The sequence below is a fragment of the Primulina tabacum genome, chromosome 16, assembly GCF_025594145.1.
Source record: "Primulina tabacum isolate GXHZ01 chromosome 16, ASM2559414v2, whole genome shotgun sequence".
Lineage (NCBI taxonomy): Eukaryota > Viridiplantae > Streptophyta > Magnoliopsida > Lamiales > Gesneriaceae > Primulina > Primulina tabacum.
Genome location: NC_134565.1, coordinates 35,688,019 through 35,710,589, shown reverse-complemented (window position 1 = coordinate 35,710,589; position 22,571 = coordinate 35,688,019). Strand labels below are relative to the sequence as shown.

The 22,571-nt window shown below is 36.4% G+C and overlaps 1 protein-coding gene across 1 annotated transcript; it reads left to right on the top strand.

Moving 5' to 3' along the window:
• The first annotated feature begins 848 nt into the window (after nucleotides 1-848).
• Nucleotides 849-22,128, top strand: LOC142530019 (uncharacterized). The gene is made up of 27 exons (XM_075635772.1): nucleotides 849-1,065; nucleotides 1,192-1,257; nucleotides 1,364-1,450; nucleotides 2,258-2,314; nucleotides 2,436-2,500; nucleotides 2,614-2,783; nucleotides 3,148-3,209; nucleotides 3,311-3,394; nucleotides 3,970-4,129; nucleotides 4,372-4,487; nucleotides 4,693-4,821; nucleotides 6,139-6,210; nucleotides 6,397-6,492; nucleotides 6,715-6,792; nucleotides 13,841-13,969; nucleotides 14,177-14,350; nucleotides 14,827-15,030; nucleotides 15,115-15,228; nucleotides 15,365-15,597; nucleotides 16,324-16,369; nucleotides 16,457-16,705; nucleotides 17,521-17,751; nucleotides 18,138-18,229; nucleotides 20,176-20,404; nucleotides 21,196-21,552; nucleotides 21,633-21,706; nucleotides 21,807-22,128. The coding sequence occupies exons 1-27, from the start codon at nucleotides 964-966 to the stop codon at nucleotides 21,910-21,912; spliced, it is 3,582 nt and encodes a 1,193-aa protein (XP_075491887.1). The 5' UTR covers nucleotides 849-963; the 3' UTR covers nucleotides 21,913-22,128.
• Nucleotides 22,129-22,571: the final 443 nt, after the last annotated feature.

Genomic DNA, 22,571 nt, shown 5'->3' with positions numbered 1-22,571 from the left:
TTATGATGTGAGATTAAATACTATTTTTAGTATTTAAATTATAGAAGAAATATTTTGGGCTCATGGTAAAGAAATTTTAAACTCGTTTTCCGCTGTGATTAGTTAACCTTAATCAAGGTGCATTGTAATAACGATTAGGAGCTAAAGGTCCCACAGATCGACAGCGTGGGTGACCTACGCTGTTTTATGCTCGACCCAAACATCAAGCTTGGATAGACCCAACAATCAATACCATCGACCATTGTTTGGTCGACCAAATTGGTCTTTGACCAAAGCAATGGTCGACCAAACAATGGTTGACCATTGTTTGGTCGACCATTGTTGGGTCTTGGATAGATCCAAGAGTGGATAGATGGTCGATCTAAGCTTGGTCGACTCCCACGTTGGTCGACCAAAACGTGGTCGAAATTTACTTCTTCAATCAGTCGATCGACCAACGAAAATAAACAATAAATCAAAATAAACTTTAATATTATCAGATTATTATTAGCCATTGCGTCAATTTGTGTTGAGAATTGTAGTCGGAAAGGAAATGAAAAGGGAGTCGACGGAGAAGATTTAGGTTGAGTCGACTGATGAGAATGAATTACGTGTTTAAAGTAAATGTATATATGTAATCAAATTTAATGTTGTATTTACACTTAAAATACAAGGACATTTAAGTAAATTGACTTATAGATTTTTTTTTTAAATACTTCATAACGCAGTCTATTTTCCGTGAATCCCTCATATTTACGAAATGCTTGATTCGTGTGATGTTTAACAAGAGAAGTCAAAGTACAAAATAATTGAATTAATTAGCAAAACACCCCCCCATAACCCTGAATTATTTAATGTAACCTGCTAACAACTAACAAACCCCACTTCCAAACTAGGAACAAATTCGTCGAGACCAATATTGAAAACATGCGGCACTAAGATCTGAACTCCCACGCTCGGATTGAACCATCAACAGTTTTGATCATGATCTCCGCTAATGGGTTGTTCCTATTCGTATTTGCACTTCTGTACCTTTCAACTCTCGGGATTGCTGATACTATCCAAGGATGCGGGGGATTCGTTGAGGTCTGATAAGATATTCGTTGGTTCTTGTGTTATATTCTACTGGATTTTGATCCAATTGGATAGCGCATATTTGATATATTTGTTGGGTTCGGAGATTTACTGAAAGATTTATGTGTGAGTTGGCAGGCGAGTTCAGATTTGATAAAATCAAGGAGGCCTGCTACTGCGAAATTGGATTACTCTCACGTGACGGTAAGGGAACTTGCACCTATCTTGGTTTTGTTTTGATTGTAAAGATATTTTATTCATTTATTTTTGGTTAGAGTAGATGCAGCGATACTGATTTTCTAGAGTACAGGTTGAGCTTAGGACGTTGGATGGTTTGGTCAAGGACCAGACACAATGTGCTCCAAATGGGTACTACTTCATTCCAATTTATGACAAGGTAGTTCATTGTGTTTGTGTTTTTCCCCTCTGATGATGCCTGAATTTGTAAATAATATTTCTTAGCTAATAAAAAGTTTCTTGTGCGATTCATTAAGTGGTCGGGACTTGTGGATGGAATGCCTCAAGTTACGACATGATACTGGAAATTGTTTGTGGGTTCAGACGGGGAATTTTGGGATCTTAATGGGATTATTGATGGAACGAGAATGTAGACTGTCACATGTTTTTGTGCCCTTCAGAACTTATTTAAGGCCCACTGGAAACTTATACAAGCTGAAGCTTCGGCGTTATTCTTAATTCTAACCTTTAAACTCTTTTAACTTAGATCATGAAGTTTATATGCATGCAAAAGGGATATGGAATCACATGGACTATGAAATTCCTGGGGTTTATTTAATGAGATGCTAGACCTCTACTTTTTTTATACGGCCAATGGATTTGTTTGGTGTGGGGGTGGAGGGTGGATTAAGCAGAACGAATGAGTCTCAATCTTGAGTGAGGAACACACATGAAAAAACCATCCCTGCAGTAGTTTTAAAGAATCCAATCTCTAAAGAACTTGTCCAACATGTTGGCTGTGAATCACATCAATTATACTAAATCGAGAGAAATAAAAACTGGAGAGAAGGGATGGCTGATTAATGATTATGAACAGGACTTGGGTCGGTTTAATGCAAGTTCAGTCTCTTTCAATTGTCTGATTACATTAGTGATCATTTCAATTTCATTTTATACATTTCTTGTCTCATGCACATTTAAAGTTAATTATAAAGTCTGAAACTTTCCTTTCTTACTTTGATCATAGGGTTCTTTTGTGATCAAGATCAAGGGGCCTAACGGATGGTCATTTGCCCCAGAACAAGTTAAGTGTTGTGGAACTTTTTAGATTGTGTTTCTCATTAACAATTGCATTTCCATTGTGCGGTTTCAAGTGATTTTTTTATATCATTGCTATCTATTCTTATGTTAAAATTTCATTTTAGGTTCCTGTTGTTATTGATCACACTGGTTGTAATGCCAATGAAGATATTAATTTTCGGTTTACTGGGTTTGTACTCATCTTTACTAATTTACTGTGCTCATGTTTTGCAGACATCGTGGGATTTGTCTGCCCTATATATATTTCATTTCTTTGGATTTATCTGGCTATTACTTCTACAGGTTCACCTTATCTGGAAGAGTTGTAGGAGCAGTTGGCGGGGATAGCTGTGTGCATAAAAGTGGTGGTCCATCGAATGTTAATGTTGAACTCTTGTCTGGCAATGGAGATGTTATCTCATCAGTTTTGACATCATCTACTGGAAGTTACTTGTTCAAAAATATAATTCCAGGTCTATAATTAACTCAGTTTTTTAACAGTGCATTATAGCCATGTAAAACATGCAAAAATTTCACAACCATGAATATTCACGCCTCAAAAAGTTTGGATTCTATTGCCAGGATACTGTGTTAGACGAGTAAGTCTTGGGGTCTGGTGAAAATAACATCCTTTTCAGTTTAACAAATGGAGTTGATCATGAATTTTATTGGTGATACTATATTTTCTGTATACATCTCATTTTCTTAAATATATCAATAGGAAAATAACATTTCTATGATAAAATGGAATTTATCATGAGTTTTATTGGTGATATTAATATATTATACTTTCTGTACACGTCTCATTTTCTTAACTATATCTTTACTTGGGTCTAGGAAAGTACAATATACGTGCTACACGTAGTGATTTAAATATCGAGGTCAAGGGATCTGCTGAGGTAATTGAAGTCATGATCCTCTTTTCTTTTACCGCATATTACACCCTTTTGAACATTTATTTGTGATTAATTTGCTTCTCAACTTCAACTTGATCCTGCAGGTGGAGTTAGAGTTTGATAATGGTGTGGTAGATGATATTTTCTTCGTTTCTGGCTATGATATTCGTGGACTTGTGGTTGCTCAGGTAGCTTTCGTTCATGAGTAATTTAGCACTTGCTTCCTTTTTAGGCCTTTTTGGTGGTGGTGGAATTTGACATTGCTCATTGGTTGTTCAAATTTAATGTAACAAAATCATTGCCATTTTTTGAATCGTTTCAACTCCTCCAGACACTCTGTTCTCCACTTTCTGATGAGGAAAAAACGACAGCTCAATCCAAATGTTATCCATTGTTTGCTGCTCGTGGTCATAAAATATGCTTGATGATCATATAATAAGATACTCTTTACCCATCCTTTATTGTATCCAATGCTTCTTTGGATTGGTGAACTTGCACAGAAGCTCTGCAATGAGATTTGATGATAATATACACGTTTTTGTATTGTTTTATCTACTAATTTATTGAAGTTTTACAACAGCTATAGTAAAGTTTTACAAATAGTTCACACTTTTAAAGAAAATTTGTAAATGAGATTTTCCCTCTACATCTTAAAATTATGTAAAGTTGTGATTTTTTTCAGTTGCTACTGCCTCTATTCAAGAAATTACTTTATGGTATTTTCCTGAAATAAACAAATCTAACTTTATTTCTGTTTTGATAGGGAAATCCCATATTGGGAGTTCATTTTTATTTATACTCAGATGATGTCTTGGAGTTGGATTGTCCTTATGAATCTGGTAATGCACCTGGGATGAGTAAAGCTCTTTGTCATTCAGTATCTGATGCTGATGGAATGTTCACATTTAAATCGATACCGTGCGGTACTTTTCTATTTCTCTGCAATTGATTCTCTAGATATTCAGCATTTTATGAACCGCTGGGCAACTTTTGTTTCTAAATTAATCATTCCAAGTTTGATATCAAGTGTGCCAGTGTGTGTTCGTCATGTCCACCTATATTGTAGCTTTTTTTGGATGGCTTTTGTTTCATGATGATTTGGCTTACTATACAAGTAATGCTCGCAGAAAGAGAATAATTGATTGTGCCACTGAAATGCTTGCAGGTATCTATAATCTCGTGCCTTTCTACAAGGGTGAAAATACAATTTTTGATGTTTCTCCTCCTTCATTGTTGGTATCTGTTCAACATGATCATGCTATTGCCCCTCAAAAGTTTCAGGTATATAATTGGTTGGGTGGTTTGAAGCGTCGACATTACGAGAAGCTATTTTATTTTATTCTCTTTCTTCTTTCCCTTTCCTACTTTCGTCATATCTCAACTTTTTGTAGGCTGTCTGTGTTTCACTTTTCATGGAATTTTGTACGTCGAAAAATGAAATATACATGACATTGCCTGATTTGAACTATTGTGGCAATGACATTAGGTTACTGGGTTTTCTGTTGGGGGGCGTGTGGTTGATGATAGTGGCACTGGAGTTGATAATGCCTCTATTGTGGTAGATGATCAAGAAAGGTCTATTACAGATAAAGAAGGATATTACAAACTTGATCAGGTAAGAACATTCCCATCTTATAGTAGTGTTCAACCAAGTGGTTATTCAATCAGTATTTAATGATGGGAAAAATTGACTATTTTTATTTTTATCGCATGTCCGTTGCGTTGTATTCTCTATGTTTGAGTGATTTATACTATCATTTCACGAAGTTATGGTGCTTTACATGAGGTATTGTGCACTGGCATAAACCCTTTCTATGGATCTGTGATCCTGCTGTGAGATGCAAAATATTTTTCAAATCATTTTTTAAATACAAGTAAAACCCGTTGAGGACGGAATTATGATTCTTAGCATCCTGAAAATCTGAGGTTTCAAAACTCTATATCTGGTGCTTATTGGGATCAAGAGTGGATATTGATTATGTTGTTAGAATCTAAAGTCAATAAACTAATATGAACTAGATTGTCTCACTCGAATCACATGCAGAATTAATGAATTTACCAAATTGTTTATAAAAAAAATATTGTGGCCTTTCTAAATAAGCCCATACTAACTTGTTAATTTCCGGATAAAATTTTCTTCTCTAAGAAATTTGAAACCTTCATAATTTCAAGCGTACAAAAGGAAAAATATACAGTTTTAAAAATTTTTTACTCGAGAAAAACCCTAACATGTTAATTTCTGGATAAAATCTTCTTTAAGAAATTAGAAAAAACAATTTCATGATTTCACGCCTAAGAGAGGAAAACTATTTTATTGAATTTTTTTCTTAGGGCAGCATTGTCTTTTCCTTTATATCTTCGAGTGTTATGTCGTTCTTTATTCCGTATAAGACAGATGTTTCTTATTAAATCTGATTTTAAAAGGGTCTTTGAACCTGTGGTGATTGTGTTTCTTATGGTTCATAGCGTGAATATCACATCTTCTTTCTGGGCTCACGTGGCTCGCAGCATATTGGATCATTGTCGATCTATTTCGAGATGTAAATTGTACAAGTCCATAACCAAGGCTAAGAAAATGTAATTGAGTTAAATATCATATCTAATAGCATGCATAATACATTTTTAATACCACCAAGAATAAGTTATGATATTTAATACAACAAGCACACACACACACATAATCATTTTCTAGTATTTGGTTTGCTACAAGTGGTGCTTAAGAGAATTGTTTCTGGCTTTCTGCCACAAGATTGTCGTGCTTTTTTTTTTACTGAGAAATTACAACATGTACTTTAATTACATGTGGGTCAATTCATCTCTACCATCTAGCATCCTAAATATCCTTATCCAATCATATCTTCTTCGTTTACATTTAAATATGCAAAAGATGACCCTCGTTTGGCTTACACGGACAATTGGTTAATACTTATAGGTTACTTCTAAAAGATACAGTATTGAAGCCAAGAAAGATCACTATAAGTTCGAAAAGTTGAATGACTTTCTGGTAAGTCAATCTTATGTTATTCACATTTTTCCTAACATGCTGACGTGTTCGATATTTCTTCAGACTAGTAAATAGACAAATAATTGCTAGAAAAATTTTGGTGGGGATAATTATCTTTATATGTTTTAATTGGATACTCATTAATATTATTTTTTTCTTCTGCCTTATTTGTAATTGTTTTCTTAGGTTTTGCCCAACATGGCTTCCATTGCTGATATCAAAGTGGTATCATATGATCTATGTGGACTTGCTCAGACTGTTAGTCCTGATTACAAAGCTAAGGTGATTTGACTTTCGTTATCATGTTTATCTTTAGTAAGCTGCTTGAGTAACTAGATTTAGAAGACTAGGAAAGAAACCCTTACAAAATTCTCTCTTATTCTCCTTTTCTAGTAGTTCTTCATTAGCAATTATATCCTAGCCTTGACATTGGGTAAGTTGTCTAGTGTGTAGTTCTTATTAAATTAAATCTCGTGTTAAGGAATAAATATTTCTTCATTCCAGGTAGCTTTGACTCATGGACCGGAGAACGTGAAACCCCAAGTGAAACAGACCGATGAGAGTGGGAATTTTTGCTTTGAGGTAAGTCACTAAGTCGTAAACCTGAGCAGTTGTTTTTTACTGTTTTGGGTTTGTTTTGTGTGGTTTTAGACTATCATATCAAAGTGTAGTAATAATACTTCTGAACTTAGTTCATATGAACGTTTATGATGGTATTGGCTATACAATTTAAGCATCGATTACAGTGTCTTAAACATGATGTCTTTGTTATCATCATACTCTTAACAAACACATCAACTTTCCGATATCACTTCAATCAGACATCACAAATTACTGAAGTTGGAAAGTAGTGGACTCTCATCTGTTAACCCTTCATTGCCTACTGTTATTTTTTTCCTAACCAATAAAAGCCTCTATCATGTTAGGTTTGTTTACATTAGCATTTGTTATAATTTTTTAAGGATACTTTTTATTGTTCTTTTGGGTGGCAAATCTAGTGAGAGAATTTTTCAAAATGCTCTCCTCCCCTTTTCCGTCTGCGGTTACTCGGTTTTCCTCCCGTTCCATCTATACATTCATCTCCTGAGTTTCTGCTGACCGCATCATCCCCCTTCCACCGGCGTCGTCGCCGGTCGCCGGCGACCATCTTTTTCATCTTTTTCATTTTCCGTCCTCTTTTTAAGCTTCTTGTCCGAGAGCTTGTAAGCCTCTTCTTTTCGAGGTTAACCATTTCCTCATCTTCGTCAACACTCTACCTGCTGACTCGCACCATTATGTATCGCACGCAAGAACGCATGTTCGGTAGAAACGATTGTGATGATAGTGTACTCATTGAACACAAAATCTTCAAGATGCGAATGGGCTTTGGGGGCAGATCCATCTGGTGGGAAGAAAGAACCAGGAAGAAGAGCTATATGGTGGACTTTGACCGCGACGAGGCACGTTGGTTAAGCCAAAGATTTCACGAACTTGGCAACTATCCTTCTCCATCATCGGTTTTTCATCGTTACAGGGGACGTAATTCGGTATTCACGCTGCAAAAGTTTGTAAACAAACGTGGAAGCTTCATTGAGGTGTCCAAGTACAACCCACACGGAAGAAAGTAAAATACAATTGTGCCCAGCGGCTTTGGCTCAGGGGGATGGCAGTAGATAGCTCATATTTTGGGAAAGTTATTGGCAGGAAGATCACAGAGAAAGGTCCTTAAACCGGAGCCACAATGCGATTCTTTTCCAACGAGAGTAAAGGCCTCTACTCAAGACGATAGAGCATCAACGAGGGATTGGAATACTAAGAAGCTGACAGAAATGAAAATAAAGGAGTTGAAATGGCTTGAAGCAATTGTGATTACAAAGGGCAAGGTGAATATTTCTTGGGACAACATTCAAAATGTCCTTGGGAAATCCACCAAGAAACAGGTCAAGGTTTTTCCATTCCAAGCAAATAAGGCAGTGTGGTGGCCACCGAATGCAGAAGACTTTGAATATTTCACTAAGTTGAGAAGGGGTTTTTTTGAGAATGGGGTCACTTTGGATTTTGAGGCTTGGAGAACGGATATAAACACGGAAGAAAGGGTCTTCAAGTGCTGCAACAGTTGGATTCTAATATATGGGCTACCTTGGAATTGCTGGTCTCAGGACACTTTTAATCTCATAGGGGAGAATTGTGGGGGACTGCTGGATATCAATGAAGATACAAGACTTTTTCGTAATTTGTAGGCGGCAAAAATTAAGGTTAAAGGTGTCGAGGGAGGGTTCATTAGGGATACATTGCTTTTACATCTGGAAGGGAAGGAAAGAGAGATTAAAATTCAAGTGGAATCTTTCGATCCGGGGGCTTATGAGCAGTATCATAGACAAACTTATGCACATGTTGTGGTGAATGGCAAGAAGACGTTGGCGGGATGGGGGAATAAAAATTTACTGCAGTGGAAAAAAAGAGGCAAGGGGGCTGAAGCATTTTCCTTAAAAGACGCCAAAGAGAAGGGGGTTATGGGAAATCAAACAAGTAATTCTGCAGCAAATATGGAACGTCATCAACATGAAGATTTTGGGCAGAAAAGTGTGGAATCACATGTTTTTATTATTCCGAAGGTTCATATCAGCAAACCAGGGAGTTTCAAAGATAAACCGACAAATACAAAGGCGGGCAAAGTGTTTAAAATCTTAACAAAAATTGTTCCAAAGATTGCTGAAGACTTCAGAAAATCACCAGTCCAATCGATGACTATCGACAATGATATGGAAATGCAAAATGGGGAGTGCAAAGGAAACAGCAATCAATTTTTGCCTCCGTATGGGAATGTGTACTGCAGGAAAAAATTAAGAATAAATGATCCGCTAGATGTGGGGCACGGAGATGAAGGGAAGTTTGAGTCAGAATTCGGATTAGGTGTTGATAGTGAGCATGAGGGGCTGTACGATTCCGACGAAGGAGAAACAATGAAGTTTGTTGACTCAGGAGATGACTTGCTGGACAATGAACTAGACTCGGAAGATGATGCTAGCCAAGGAATGATGCAGTCAGATGAATCAACGACATGTGCAGAGCAGAATGTTTCACTGAAGGATTTGTTCTTAACACCAAAGAGGCTTGAGGATTACGCTGCGCCTAAGCCACCTGACAATGGTAATTCTGATGTGGGACAGGTACTAACCAACTTCACTCCTTCTTTCTTTAATCAATCCCCCAAGATCCAATCTGTTTTACAATCGCCTTTAGTTTTGGGGTTGTCTAGTGGTCCTTTAGGAGGTCAGGGGAACAGTTTAGATGAATTGCCGGGCAAAGAACAAGAACTGATCAGTGGGCGTACATTGGAGAGGGTTGGGTGTGTCACTAAGGATGTGCATGATGAATTGGAGGGTGGTGATCGTGGGGATCAGGGGCATGTATCATCCGGACCGTTGCAGAGGGAATTGAAGAGATTGAGTTGTGGAATTACCTACGCCAAAGGTTCGTTCTCCAGGGGTAAAAAGGTTGTTTTATGAAAATTCTCACTTGGAATATTAGGGGAGGAGGGGATTTGAAAAAAAAGGGAACTGGTTCGAAGGATAATACGAAAAGCAAGTCTGGACATTGTGGTGATTCAGGAAACAAAGAAAGAACTAATTGATAGGTGTTTCGTGGCTAGTGTGTGGAAGTATAGGTTTGTTGACTGGGTCTTTTTGCCTTCGGAAGGCCGTGCGGGAGGTATATTAGTGATGTGGGATCCGAGGGTCGTGGTGGTTAGTGATAACTTGGTAGTGGAATTCTCGGTTTCTATTCGGACTTTGATCAATGATACAATCAGTTGGTGGTTCTCGGCGATCTACGGTCCAGTGAAGCCAAGAGAGAGGGAGATATTTTGGGACGAATTGGCTGGTTTGAGTGCTATTTGTGAGGACAATTGGTGCTTGGGAGGTGATTTCAATGTAGTAAGGAACACAAGAGAAAAAATGAACAGTCTCTCCTCTACCACGAGTATGCTTTGTTTTGACAACTTGATAGGTGAATTAGGTTTGCATGAACCACCACTTCTGAATGCAAAATACACTTGGTCTAATTTCAGAGTTTCACCGATCTGTTGTCGGTTAGACATATTTCTCATCACTAATGGTTGGAGGGATTTATTTCCTAATTTCAAACAGACGGTGCTTCCAAAGATTACCTCGGATCATTAATGCCCAGTGATATTTGATACCACTAAGTCGAAATGGGGGCCATCTCCTTTCAGATTCGAGAACGTTTGGCTGTCACATCACAATTCAAAGACCTAATGCAGATTTGGTGGCACGATGGGGTTTATCAAGGGTGGGAAGGATACAAATTCATGACTAAGCTGAAAAAGTTGAAAGGTGATTTGTCAAGATGGAATAAAGAGGGTTTCGGTAATGTGGATGTCAGTATCGGAGAGTTGACTGCTAGGATCAAATTTTTGGATGAGCTAGAAGGCAGTGGTAGATGGTCTGAAAATTTTCAGCGGGAAAGAAGAGATCTACGTTGTGAGCTGGAAAAAATGACTTTTAAAAAGTTCCAAATGGAAAGTCAAAAAGCTAAATTGAGATGGTTGAGGGAAGGCGACCAAAATTCAAAATTTTTCCATTCGTTGTTAACTAACAGAAGGAATAAGTCGATTATAGATAAGGTGGAGTTGGATGATGGGTCCGTAATTGTGGATGAGACTCAGATTGAGGAAAATATTGTCAAATACTTTACTCATCTTTATAGAAGATCAGAGGGGGATGATGGTGTTTTGGATGGATTGGAATGGTGCCCTTTGGATAGGTCTGATGCACTGGAGTTGGAGATCCCTTTCTCGGAGATTGAAATCAAAAAGGCCGTGTTTGACAGTGATGGGAACAAAGCTCCTGGTCCGGACGGATTCACCTTAGCGTTCTTTCAAAAGAATTGGGATTTATTGAAGGGGGATCTGTTGAAAGTCTTTGATGAGTTTTTTGAGGGAGGCGTGGTAAATGGCATTACGAATGAAACTTATATTTGTCTTATACCGAAGAAGCAAAATGCGATTAGGGTCAAATATTTTCGGCCAATAAGCTTGATAACTAGTTTGTACAAGATATTAGCCAAAGTGTTTACTAACAGATTAAAGAAAGTCTTGAGGAGTACGATCGCCGAGAACCAATCTGCATTTATAAAAGGGAGACAAATCTTGGATTGCTGCCTCGTCGCCAATGAGGTGGTGGATGAGTACCACAAAAGAAAAATGAAGGGATGAGTATTGAAGGTAGATTTGGAAAAGGCGTATGATAACGTCGATTGGCAATTTCTAGACTTCGTGTTACAAAAGAAGGGTTTCGGAGATAGATGGAGGAAGTGGATTCGTGGGTGTGTGTCTAATGTCTCGTTCTCAATTTTTATTAATGGTAAGCCGAGGGGGAAGTTCAAAGGCGAAAGAGGAATTCGCCGAGGGGATCCACTATCACCTTTTCTCTTTAACCTGGTTGTGGATGTCTTGGGGAGGATGGTAGACAAGGCTAAGTCTTCGGACGAGGTGAGAGGTCTTGTGGTGGGAAAAGGTAAAATTGAGATATCACATATTCAATTCGCGGATGACACGTTGTTTATGGTTCAAACAAAGGCGCAAGTGATTGCACTTGTGGAATTAATCAAGTCATTTGGGAAACAATCTGGATTGAAGATAAACTTTCAAAAAAGTGTCATTTTGGGGATTAATTTTGATAAAGAGGAAGTGGTTGATTTGGCGCAAGTTATTGGCTGCAAACACGATGACTGGCCGATCAAGTATCTAGGGGTACCTCTGGGAGGTAGGCCTACGACTTTCGAGTTTTGGGAACCAGTCTTATCCAAGATGTCGAAAAAATTATCGACTTGGAAGAAAGCGTTTTTGTCAAAAGGGGGCCGCCTTACACTCATAAAATCAGTTCTTTGCGCTATGCCCTCATATTACATGTCTTTGTTTAAGGTCCGAAGCAAGGTGGCAAAAATTATGGAAAAAACGATGCGTGATTTCCTTTGGGATGGCTTGGATGGGGATAAACACTGTCATCTTGTGGGTTGGGAACATGTTTGCAAACCGAGGGACCGAGGAGGATTGGGCTTGGGGAATATCGTTTTGAGGAATAGAGCGTTGCTAGGAAAATGGTGGTGGAGAGGAACAAAGGAAAATGAGACTTTGTGGATAAAGGTGATAAAAAACATTTATGGACTTCAAGACAATGGGTGGGATTTGGGTTTGGCCACAAATGTTACTTTCAGAAGCCCTTGGAAATTCATTTCTCGTACTTTCCCGGCAATGCATCTAATGTGGGGTTCGGTTTTGAGAGGGGGCAACTACATTCGGTTTTGGGAGGACGTGTGGGGGGAGTGGGTATCTCGCTCAAAGACCGTTTCCCTTCTTTGTATAGAATATGTAATGTGTCAAACAAACCTATCTTGAGCTTCTTAGAGGTTGTCAGTGCTGAGGGCGGTCAAACTTATCGGTGGGATGTGTGTTTTAGGAGAAATTTAAATGACTTAGAGTTGGAAGAGTTTGTTATTCTTGCGGGTGTTAGATACGGTCATGGTTCAGTTAGGCGTGGAGGATTACAGGGTTTGGTTGAGGGAGTCTTCGGGTTTGTTTTCGGTCAAATCTTTTTACGATTCCTTCTTCCCTATCCAAAACTTCCCTACTTTTCCTGCTAACGATCATATTTGGAAAGCTCCTGTCCCACAAAAGGTTCAAATGTTCTCGTGGACTGTGGCGTTGGGTAAATTACCTACAGCGGATTCAGTGCAAAGAAGATGGCCAACGTGTGCTTTATGCCCTCATTGGTGCACGTTATGCCAAGGCAATGAAGAGACTCATGATCATTTACTATTACACTGCTCGTACTCACGTCGTTTGTGGACAATGGTTATGCAAGAGCTCAGATTTCAATGGGTGTTTCCACAGAGGGATAGAGACATGTTCATCATCGATCCAGGTCTCTCTACGGGGAGCAGAGCTGGCATTCTATGGTATGTTATGATTCATTTCTTATTTTGGAGCATATGGCTAGAGAGAAACAACAGAATCTTTAACGACACACAAGCAGACGTCAGCGTAGTATGGGAACTCATTAAGTTCAGAGTGGCGACTACAATCACAAGGGTTAAAGAATTTCAGCATCTTTCGATTTCAGATATTGTTAGGGATTGGAAGTTTGTAATGCTTTGAAGATTGTCTTATCTTTGTTGTTTTTGCGTTTCGTGGATCACTCATCCGCTTATATTGTATTTCGAACATTCTTAAATTATATATAATTATGTTTCTGATAAATATATTTTTTTTAAGTTAGTTTATACAACATGCACTATTATTTTCCGAACAACGCTAAAGGTACAACCAAAATATCGTACAACGATATTTACAACAATTATATCGTGAGATTTTGTTATTATATCACGAGATTTTGCTATTATATCGTGAGATTTTGTATTGAATTTATCATGAGATTTTAATAAATGAATTTTTGTATTGAATTTTTTGTGTTCTAAGTATTGTTGTACAAAATTGGTTGTACATATAGCATTACTCTTATTTTCCATTGCCCTTTCTATTTTTATGTGGTCACATTTTATTATTTGTTCAGTAATGAAATTGAGATTTTCTATATTAAGAGTTGGAACTTAAAGTAAATAATCCTTTCAGGTTCCACCCGGTGAGTATCGTTTATCAGCTTTTGCAGCCACACCTGATAGTGCGCCAGAACTTCTCTTTTCTCCACCTTATATTGATGTAAATGTTAATAAACCATTACTGGGTGTCAAATTTTATCAGGTGAGATTTTTCATCTATTAGAATACTTTTCTTTATTGATGTGAATGTTCAAGATCATATGGCTTGCATTCAGATGGTTGAGAATGTTCATTCTTAATGGCTTGTTTTATTTTTTTGCAAAAAAATCTTAAAGTAGCATGCAGCCTGCATTCACTAAGAGACATCTATTTTTTTATGGAATTTCTGAACTTTATTTTGAAAAATTAGGCACAAGTGAATGTACGTGGCTCTGTGGTTTGCAAGGAAAAATGTGGATCTTCTATTTCAGTTGTGCTTGTAAGATTGGATGGTAACAGGAAAGAAGAGAGGATAAGCAGTGTGACCAGTCTGAATAGCGAATTTATATTTTCCAACGTACTGCCGGGTAACTATAGGGTTGAGGTAATTCATCTGATATTTGATTCTTTTTCCTTCTGAAAACAAAGTCATGTTCACTATCTCTGTTTCTCTTTTGTGATATTTATTTATTTAATTGTTAATGCATTTCACAACGAGCGAAGCATATGGTTTGACAATTTTCTACTGTTTCCCAGTGCTTTATCTGCTGTTTCTTTTAGTTCTGAATTGCTGTTTTTATTTATTTAATTTAATTTCTGGAAAACAGTTCGGGGGCCTGAGGGTTTAAGTTATATCTTCAGTTTCCTTGAAAGCCTCCACCATTACCATCAACGAAAGAAGTCTCTAAATCAACACATCACTCACACACTTTCATTTGTTCACTTCTGGATGGCATCCTTAATAATATCTTTAGTTATTGTTAATCTGTCAGAAAATTCAAGTTGCATTTTCAATTCTCCCACCTTAGTATGAGTTTGTTATGACTTTCTTTGTTATGACTTTGATCTGTTCCATTGTAGGTCAAAAACCTTTCCCCCTCTATTGCATCTGGAGAAGATATATGGTGCTGGGAGCAGAACTCTATTAATGTGGATGTTGGCGCAGAGGATGTTGAAGATATTACTTTTGTTCAAAAAGGGTTTATGGTTAGTTTGATTTCTAGTCATGAAGTGGATTCTTTCCTGATATCAGCGGACGGTTCTCGTGTGAACCTGAAAATTAAGGTAGCTTCATTGGTTGATTATCTCAAATTTATTCTCCAAATTCTCTGAAATCTCTTATACTTAATATTTTTTCCCAAATTGCAGAAAGGTTCTCAACGGATTTGTGTAGAGACTCCTGGTGCGCATGAACTCCAGTTTGTTGACTCGTGTATTTCTTTTGGGAGCAACATTTTGAGATTTGATACTTATGACTTGTCGGTATGGTCTAATAGGGATTTTTCTTCTGTTGCAGTTTTTTTTGGGACAAGGGGTGAGGGTGGGAGGGGATGGAGTTGATCATACTTGGATTTATTTCCCCTACTTCAATCTTGATAATGTTTTCTTTATTTTGTAGCCTATCTATTTAAAAGGGGAAAAATATCTTCTCAAAGGACATATAAATGTTGAATCAAATGAGAATTTACCTGATAATATACCAGTTGACATCTTGGACAATGGAATTAGTGTTGATGGGACTGTAGCCGGACTTGAATCCTCTGAAATTTATCAATCACGGGGTGCCGTCTACTCATATTCTGTTTGGGCTAATTTTGGAAGAAAACTCATCTTTGTACCTCGTGACTCACGGTATGTTTACTGTGGCTTTGGCGCATTGGTTAATTTTCTATTGCCTTTGAATTTTTTACTTTATGAGAGAGAAGAATTTCCTGTTTGATTCCATTAGTAGCTCTTTACCCTTGATATGTCTATATTCTTTTGTTTTTGTTTGTTCCTGACCTCTTTTTAACCTTGATATGTCTATATTCTTTTGTTTTTGTTTGTTCCTGACCTTTTTCTTCTAATGTCCACTGGTGTAGGTAGAAGTTGTTTAGACTTGCAATAATTCTGTCATAGGACGTTGAGTTTTTAAGAAATTTTGGGGGTTATTGCATCTAGTTCACTGACGTCATACCTAGTTATCACCTCCAAAAATCAATAATTGCATTAACCCCGTAAGATTATCATTTCTTGCAGTTGGTATACAAATGGGAGGTAAATATAATTAACCGTAATCTTTGTCAATAATCTCAAGTTAATGAGGTAATTTTCCAATAGTGCCCCTATGAAATAAGGCCAGTACAACTGAGATTCAAGCAGGTATTCATTATTATGGATAGAGATAAGATACTTCTTGTTCCTTTGCCTTGCTGTAAATAGAGTAAGGTGTTGAGATTGCACTGTGATTGAAAATATTTCTTGCTTGATAAAGATCTTCCTTCTTTCATACAATTGATTTGTCTTTTTTGTGAGTGGTTTCCTTTGAAATTTCTATCAAGGAATTTTACGCTCTCACCCTTGTTAATACTGCTTCAGGAATGACGGGGTAAAGAAAATGTTGTTTTACCCAAGACAACAGCATGTAAGTGGTTTGGAGAGTTTTATTTACAGTAGTATACACTATTTGTAATTAATTTACTATGTTCAAATTTTCATCTTGCTTGATTAGGTGTCTGTAACATCAGATGGCTGCCAAGTTCCAATTGCTACATTTTCTGGCCGATTGGGGTTATATATCGAAGGATCGGTTTTACCCCCGCTTTCTCATGTTCATATAAGAGTTGTTGCAGAGAGAGAGAGCCAGATTTCTTTATTAAAGCAAGGAGATATAGCGCTTGAAACTATGACGGGGGCTGATGGTTTATTTCTTGCAGGACCTCTATATGATGATATACATTACATCACTGAGGCCTCTAAGGTTTGAAATATGTATAAATGGTTCAGATTATGAGCATCTTTGACACAGTTTGTCTTATTTAACTCGTGAATTCCACAAATATGATTGTTGGAAGTTTTTGTTGAAGCTTTGAAGTGTTATAATGATATACATCAATTCACAAAACGTAAAAGTTAGAACTTCATTGTAAGAGTGTACAACATCCACTTAAGGGAGACTCTGTCACTCTGAGAACCTTGGGGTTCAAGGCAGGCCCTTCTCTTTGAAGTGTATCTCAGCTTGCTTCTTGCATGATGCTAACTTATGAGTGAAAGTTGTTGGGTTCTGAGTTCCCTAAAATATGCAATTCTTCTTCTGTTTCCTCCTCCATCATTGAAGTTTTAGTTTTCTCGCTCATCTCCTTACAGAAAATGGTGTGGCAATTCCTTTCAGTTCGTTTCCTATCTCCTTTCAAATACAAATTCAGCGACCTTATGTTTTCAATTCAGTTTCTGTGTTGGTGTAAGCCGAGGAGGTGATGAGTTTATAAAATGATCCATGGACAGGAGATGTTCTTCTAGTTAGTTTGCCTTGAGGCAGCCTGTATGTACTTGGCATAATCTTTTTACAACTATTATTGTCTGGATATTTGATTTAATCGAAGGCTGATTAGGTTGATATGGATGTAATTCCATCACTAACAGCCAATACTAGAGTAGTGCTTATATGAAACCTAGCCATTCGTAAATGCACTCATGAAATCTCGTGTAGGTCTAGCTCCGTAAAATCCAATCATACATGAATATTTTTTCAACTGCTGGCAAGCATAATGTCTGAGATTTTCTTCTTACTTGCAGCCTGGTTATTACGTCAAAAAAGTTGGATCCAATTCCTTTTCTTGTCAGAAGCTTGGTCAAATTTCCGTGAGATTGTACTTTAAAGAAGACATCAATGACTCTTTCCCTTCTGTTTTGTTGTCATTGAGTGGTGAAGATGGATATAGAAACAATTCAATTACTGGTGTTGGTGGAACTTTTGTTTTTGATGGTTTATTTCCTGGGAGTTTTTATCTCCGACCTTTGTTGAAGGTATTTGGTGGATTTCAATGCTCTTGATATGTATTTTTGTTCATTATTGTCTGTAGTACATTTTAAGTTCCCAATTACAAGCAAAGCTTCAGTTGCTTGTGTGGAAAATTTGTGAGAACGACAAATATTGGAATCTGCCTTTTATTTTACCCGAAAGCTGGTTTCAAAGCTCTCTCTCTTGCTCTATTCCCAGACACTTATTTTGCTTCTTTGATGATTAGCATATGTCAAAGTTGTGTATTTTCAAGCATAATTGGATAAGCTTTTAAAATTTACGCCACAGCATAATTGGATAAGCTTTTAAAATTTATGCCACACATTTGGTGACTCATTTTTTTAGGTAATGACATCATAATATTGAATGACATTCTTTTTCCTTTTTCCAGGAGTATGCTTTCTCTCCTCCAGCCCAGCCAATTGAAATTGGCTCTGGAGAATCCAAGGAAGTCGTATTTCATGCTACCCGAGTTGCTTTTAGGTATAAACTCTTACGTTAAATCATCAACCTCATATATTTAATCAAACTAGGAATGTACACGTGCGATGCACGTAGGTGACTAATAATGAAAAATATAATCACGAGAATTAGATAATGTTTAAAGTCGTTTGAATAACATCATGTTTATAAGTATTTATCAATCTAAATATATCAAAACACAATACATGAAAATACATCATGACAATAAATCATATATATTTACTTATTTATATGACATTTTTCAATCCGCGACATAATACAGCTCTCTTAAATGATAAATCAGCAAAAATATTTTTCATTCAAATATCATTCAAAACGGAAAAAACAATAAAAATAAAATTAACAGAATAGTGAATTTTACCAAAATCAAAACTAAAATTTACTTAAATATAGTACATATAGGCAATGGACAATGAATCACAAAAATTGACTAAGAAATGTAAATAAATAATTTTTTTACATAAAATTTAGAAAATAAAAAAGAATGTGAATTAATGTCTAAATCTATCTAAGATGGACAATGAATCACAAAAAAACCCTTAAAAAGACATATTAATTTAATTTGCTAACTTAAATGAACAAGAAAATGTAAAAAAATAATTTTTTTGGCATAAAATTTAAGAAATAAAGAGGAATGTGTGTTAATGTCCAAATTCATTTAAGATGGACAATGAATTACAAAAAAAAAAAAAAAAAACCCTTAAGATAACCTAATAATTTAATTGGCCAACTTAAATGAACAAAGACATATAAAGAAATTCACAATTGAAGTGTAACTTAAATAGAGTACACATAGACAATGGATAATGAATCACAAAAATTGACTAAGAAATGTAAATAAATAATTTTTTTACATAAAATTTAGAAAATAAAAAAGAATGTGAATTAATGTCCAAATCTATTTAAGATGGACAATGAATCACAAAAAAACCCTTAAAAAGACATATTAATTTAATTTACTAACTTAAATGAACAACGAAATGTAAAATAATATTTTTTTTGGCATAAAATTTAAGAAATAAAGAGGAATGTGTATTAATGTCCAAATTCATTTAAGATGGACAATGAATTACAAAAAAAAAACCTTAAGATAACCTAATAATTTAATTGGCCAACTTAAATGAACAAGGACATATAAGGAAATTCACAATTGAAAGTGGTATATTTATATGTACGCTAGATTGATTCTTGACAGGTTTTCCATTTTTTAATGGACCCATTAAAAATTAAAATCCTATCATCTGAAAATAATTTTAATCATGTATCTATGTTGGATCAAAATCCTGTTGGCACCATGATAATACACTCTCTTCCCATGATTATTTTTGTGCATGACCGCAAATATTATCAAACTTATTGTTGGTCTCTCTCTTTTCTTTGTATTCTGATTTCCCTCTTGATAGTGGGCAATTGTTTCATAATTTTATGATGAGATAAGTTTCAATATTTTTTGAATGTTAAGGAATCTAAATACGCTCGATCCCCATTAAAGAATCTGTTGTGGAAGTTAATTCTTCTAAGACGATACTTTATCTTATGTTTAAACTGTGGATGGCTGGTCATCAACTACAGGGTGCATCATTCAAGGTTTTTTTTTTTTACTTCTTGCATGACGATGTTAAAGTGTTGCACGTTTTATTATCATGAAATAAGCTTTTGAGCTAGATCTGGATCAAGCTTTGTTTGGGTTAAGGATGCAACCAACAAAACCTTACTTTCTTTTGATAAAATGTTTTGGAGTGTGAACTTTAACACTAGATGCTGAATTTTATTTTGTACCTTTTAAGTGACTTACCATAAACTCAATGTTTGGTGAGATTCAAACATCTTGTGTGATTCAACTGTCAAATTGTGGTCCACAATTTCTAAGTCATCTTATGTTTCTGTTTTCCGAACTGCATGATCTATAAATGAAAGAATCTAGAAGTTGTTTACTCCCTTTGCAGTGCTTTAGGAAAAGTAACTCTATTGTCTGGTCAACCAAAAGACGGTGTATATGTGGAAGCTAGAGCCGAGTCAAAAGGTTTTTATGAGGAGACGAAAACAGATATTTCTGGCAGTTTCCGTCTCAGGGGCCTCCAACCTGACACTACCTATGTAATAAAGGTAGCAAGGAAGGGTGAGCTTGATAGCACACGCATTGAACGCGCTTCTCCAGGGTCCTTGGCTGTTAAGGTCAGCTTCAATTGTTGATTGAGACATGTAAATCAGATAGCAAAGTATATTTTGACAGTTATCCTAGGCGAAGGTTCAGTTCTCAAGCTGTATGCTCCCTCCTCAAATTAAAATTTGTTTATGCCAAATTTCAGGGAGTAGTTTGTTGTGATATCTCAAGCAATAATTAATATCGTTGAACTGTAGTTTTTCTTTTGTAATTACTGCAGTCAGTCAATTGCTTTCTTGTTAGTAACACAATATACCTTTTTTTCCTCACAAAGTATGGAGTATCTTCCGAATTAAGGGAACCATATAATTTGGAATATGTAAAAAATGAAGAAAATGGCCATTGTTGCTTTTTTCTCCTTTTCCTTCATAGACTTTTATTGAATCTTTTTGTTGAAATAAAATAGTACGATAAATGCAGCACTCTTTGCTATATTTAACGTTGATAGTTCTCGAGTAATATATCATGAAATACTTGCAACTTTTTGAAAGCCAACCAACTATTTTTATAGTACATTTGGGTAATACGAGGGAAATATTATAAGAGATCATGTTAACTGGTTTAGTGCTCTCTGTCAGGATATTGCTGTTAAATTAACAAGTACTGACATATGTAAACTGGTAAATGGACACCAGTGAAGAAACCTAGCAATTTTGAGCAAGGGTGATTTGTAGTGAACTTGTGAATAATCTTGTTATGCGACTATTTAACATCTTTGAATTTGCTTTAATAGTACTTGGATTTGTGTTTGTCGTCCTCATTGACAGAGACGCTGTATTTGTCTGACCGATTCATGATGTAGGTTGGCTATGAGGATGTCAAAGACCTAGATTTTGTGGTCTTTGAACAGCCAGATATGACCATTTTAAGTGGGCACGTGGAGGGGAAAAACATCAAGGAGATGCATTCGCATATCAGGGTGGAAATAAGTCCTGCCAGTGATCCATCAACGGTTGAGTCCATCTTTCCCTTGCCAATCTCAAATTTCTTTCAGGTGAAGGACTTACCAAAGGGTAAACATGTCGTCCAACTTCGATCTACTCTGCCATCTGGTAACCATAGATTCGTGTCTGAGGTCATTGAGGTAGACTTAGAGAGGCAGCCTCAAATTCATGTTGGTCCATTAAGGTTTAGAATTGAAGAGGATATGTACAAGCAGGTAAGTTCTACATGACTCCCAAATCGTTCAAAATTTTCCTACGAACTTTAACTTGTCCGCTAAATTTTGGCGGTTTTCAGGAATTGACTGCTGCCCCTGTGTATCCCCTGGTCGTCGGACTTTCAGTAATTGCCCTGTTCATTAGCATGCCAAGGTAACTGAGATTGTTTCAATTAGACTTACCCAGGACATCAACCACTTCCATTTGTATCAATTTAATGGGTCTTTTGATCTCTTGCACTTCTAATCTGTAGATTGAAGGATTTGTATCAAGCCACGATAGGAATTACGCTACCGGGATCATCTTCTACTGCAAAGAAGGATGTAAAGAGGCTGAGCATAAGAAAGAAGACTTACTAAATAATTTTTTATTTTTATTTTTGGTCCACCACCTTTAGGTAGGAAAGACTGCAGCTTCGGGAACATTGTAGTCATTTTTCTAATAATTATTAGGAGAAGTTATTTTTGCTGAAGAAATTGCAGTCAAAAATGCTCACAGCAAGTAGTGGAATATTTTTAAACAAGAGGTAAGATTCTGAAGTAGAATGTCTAATACTCGAAATTGTACAATGCTAATCGTCGGGCTAAAACCATTTTTTTTAAACATAAACTTCCATTTCATAGATAATGCTACAGATAAATAGTTGCTGCATGTTGCAAGAGCTTAGGAATAGCATCTATACACACTAAATTACATCCACTACTGAGGGCATTTACCAGCAAGATTATGTGTTGCATTCCTAGGACAGTGATGTGGAGAAGCTTGTGGGCTGCAACCATTTTGGTCTTTTTTGTTTGTTTGTCTTGTACTAAAAAGATGTATAAATTACGACTGGACCCACAATGTCAATTCACATGTAATAACTTCCGACAAATGGCACCTTCTCAAATTTTCCCAAAAATTGGCTTTCAGGTTCATGCTATTGACATCATTTTTGTTCTTGACTTCTTTCTTTTGTTTGTTTTTAACGATGAATTAATAATGTGAGCTAAAAACTTCTCAATTTCGATTTTTTTTT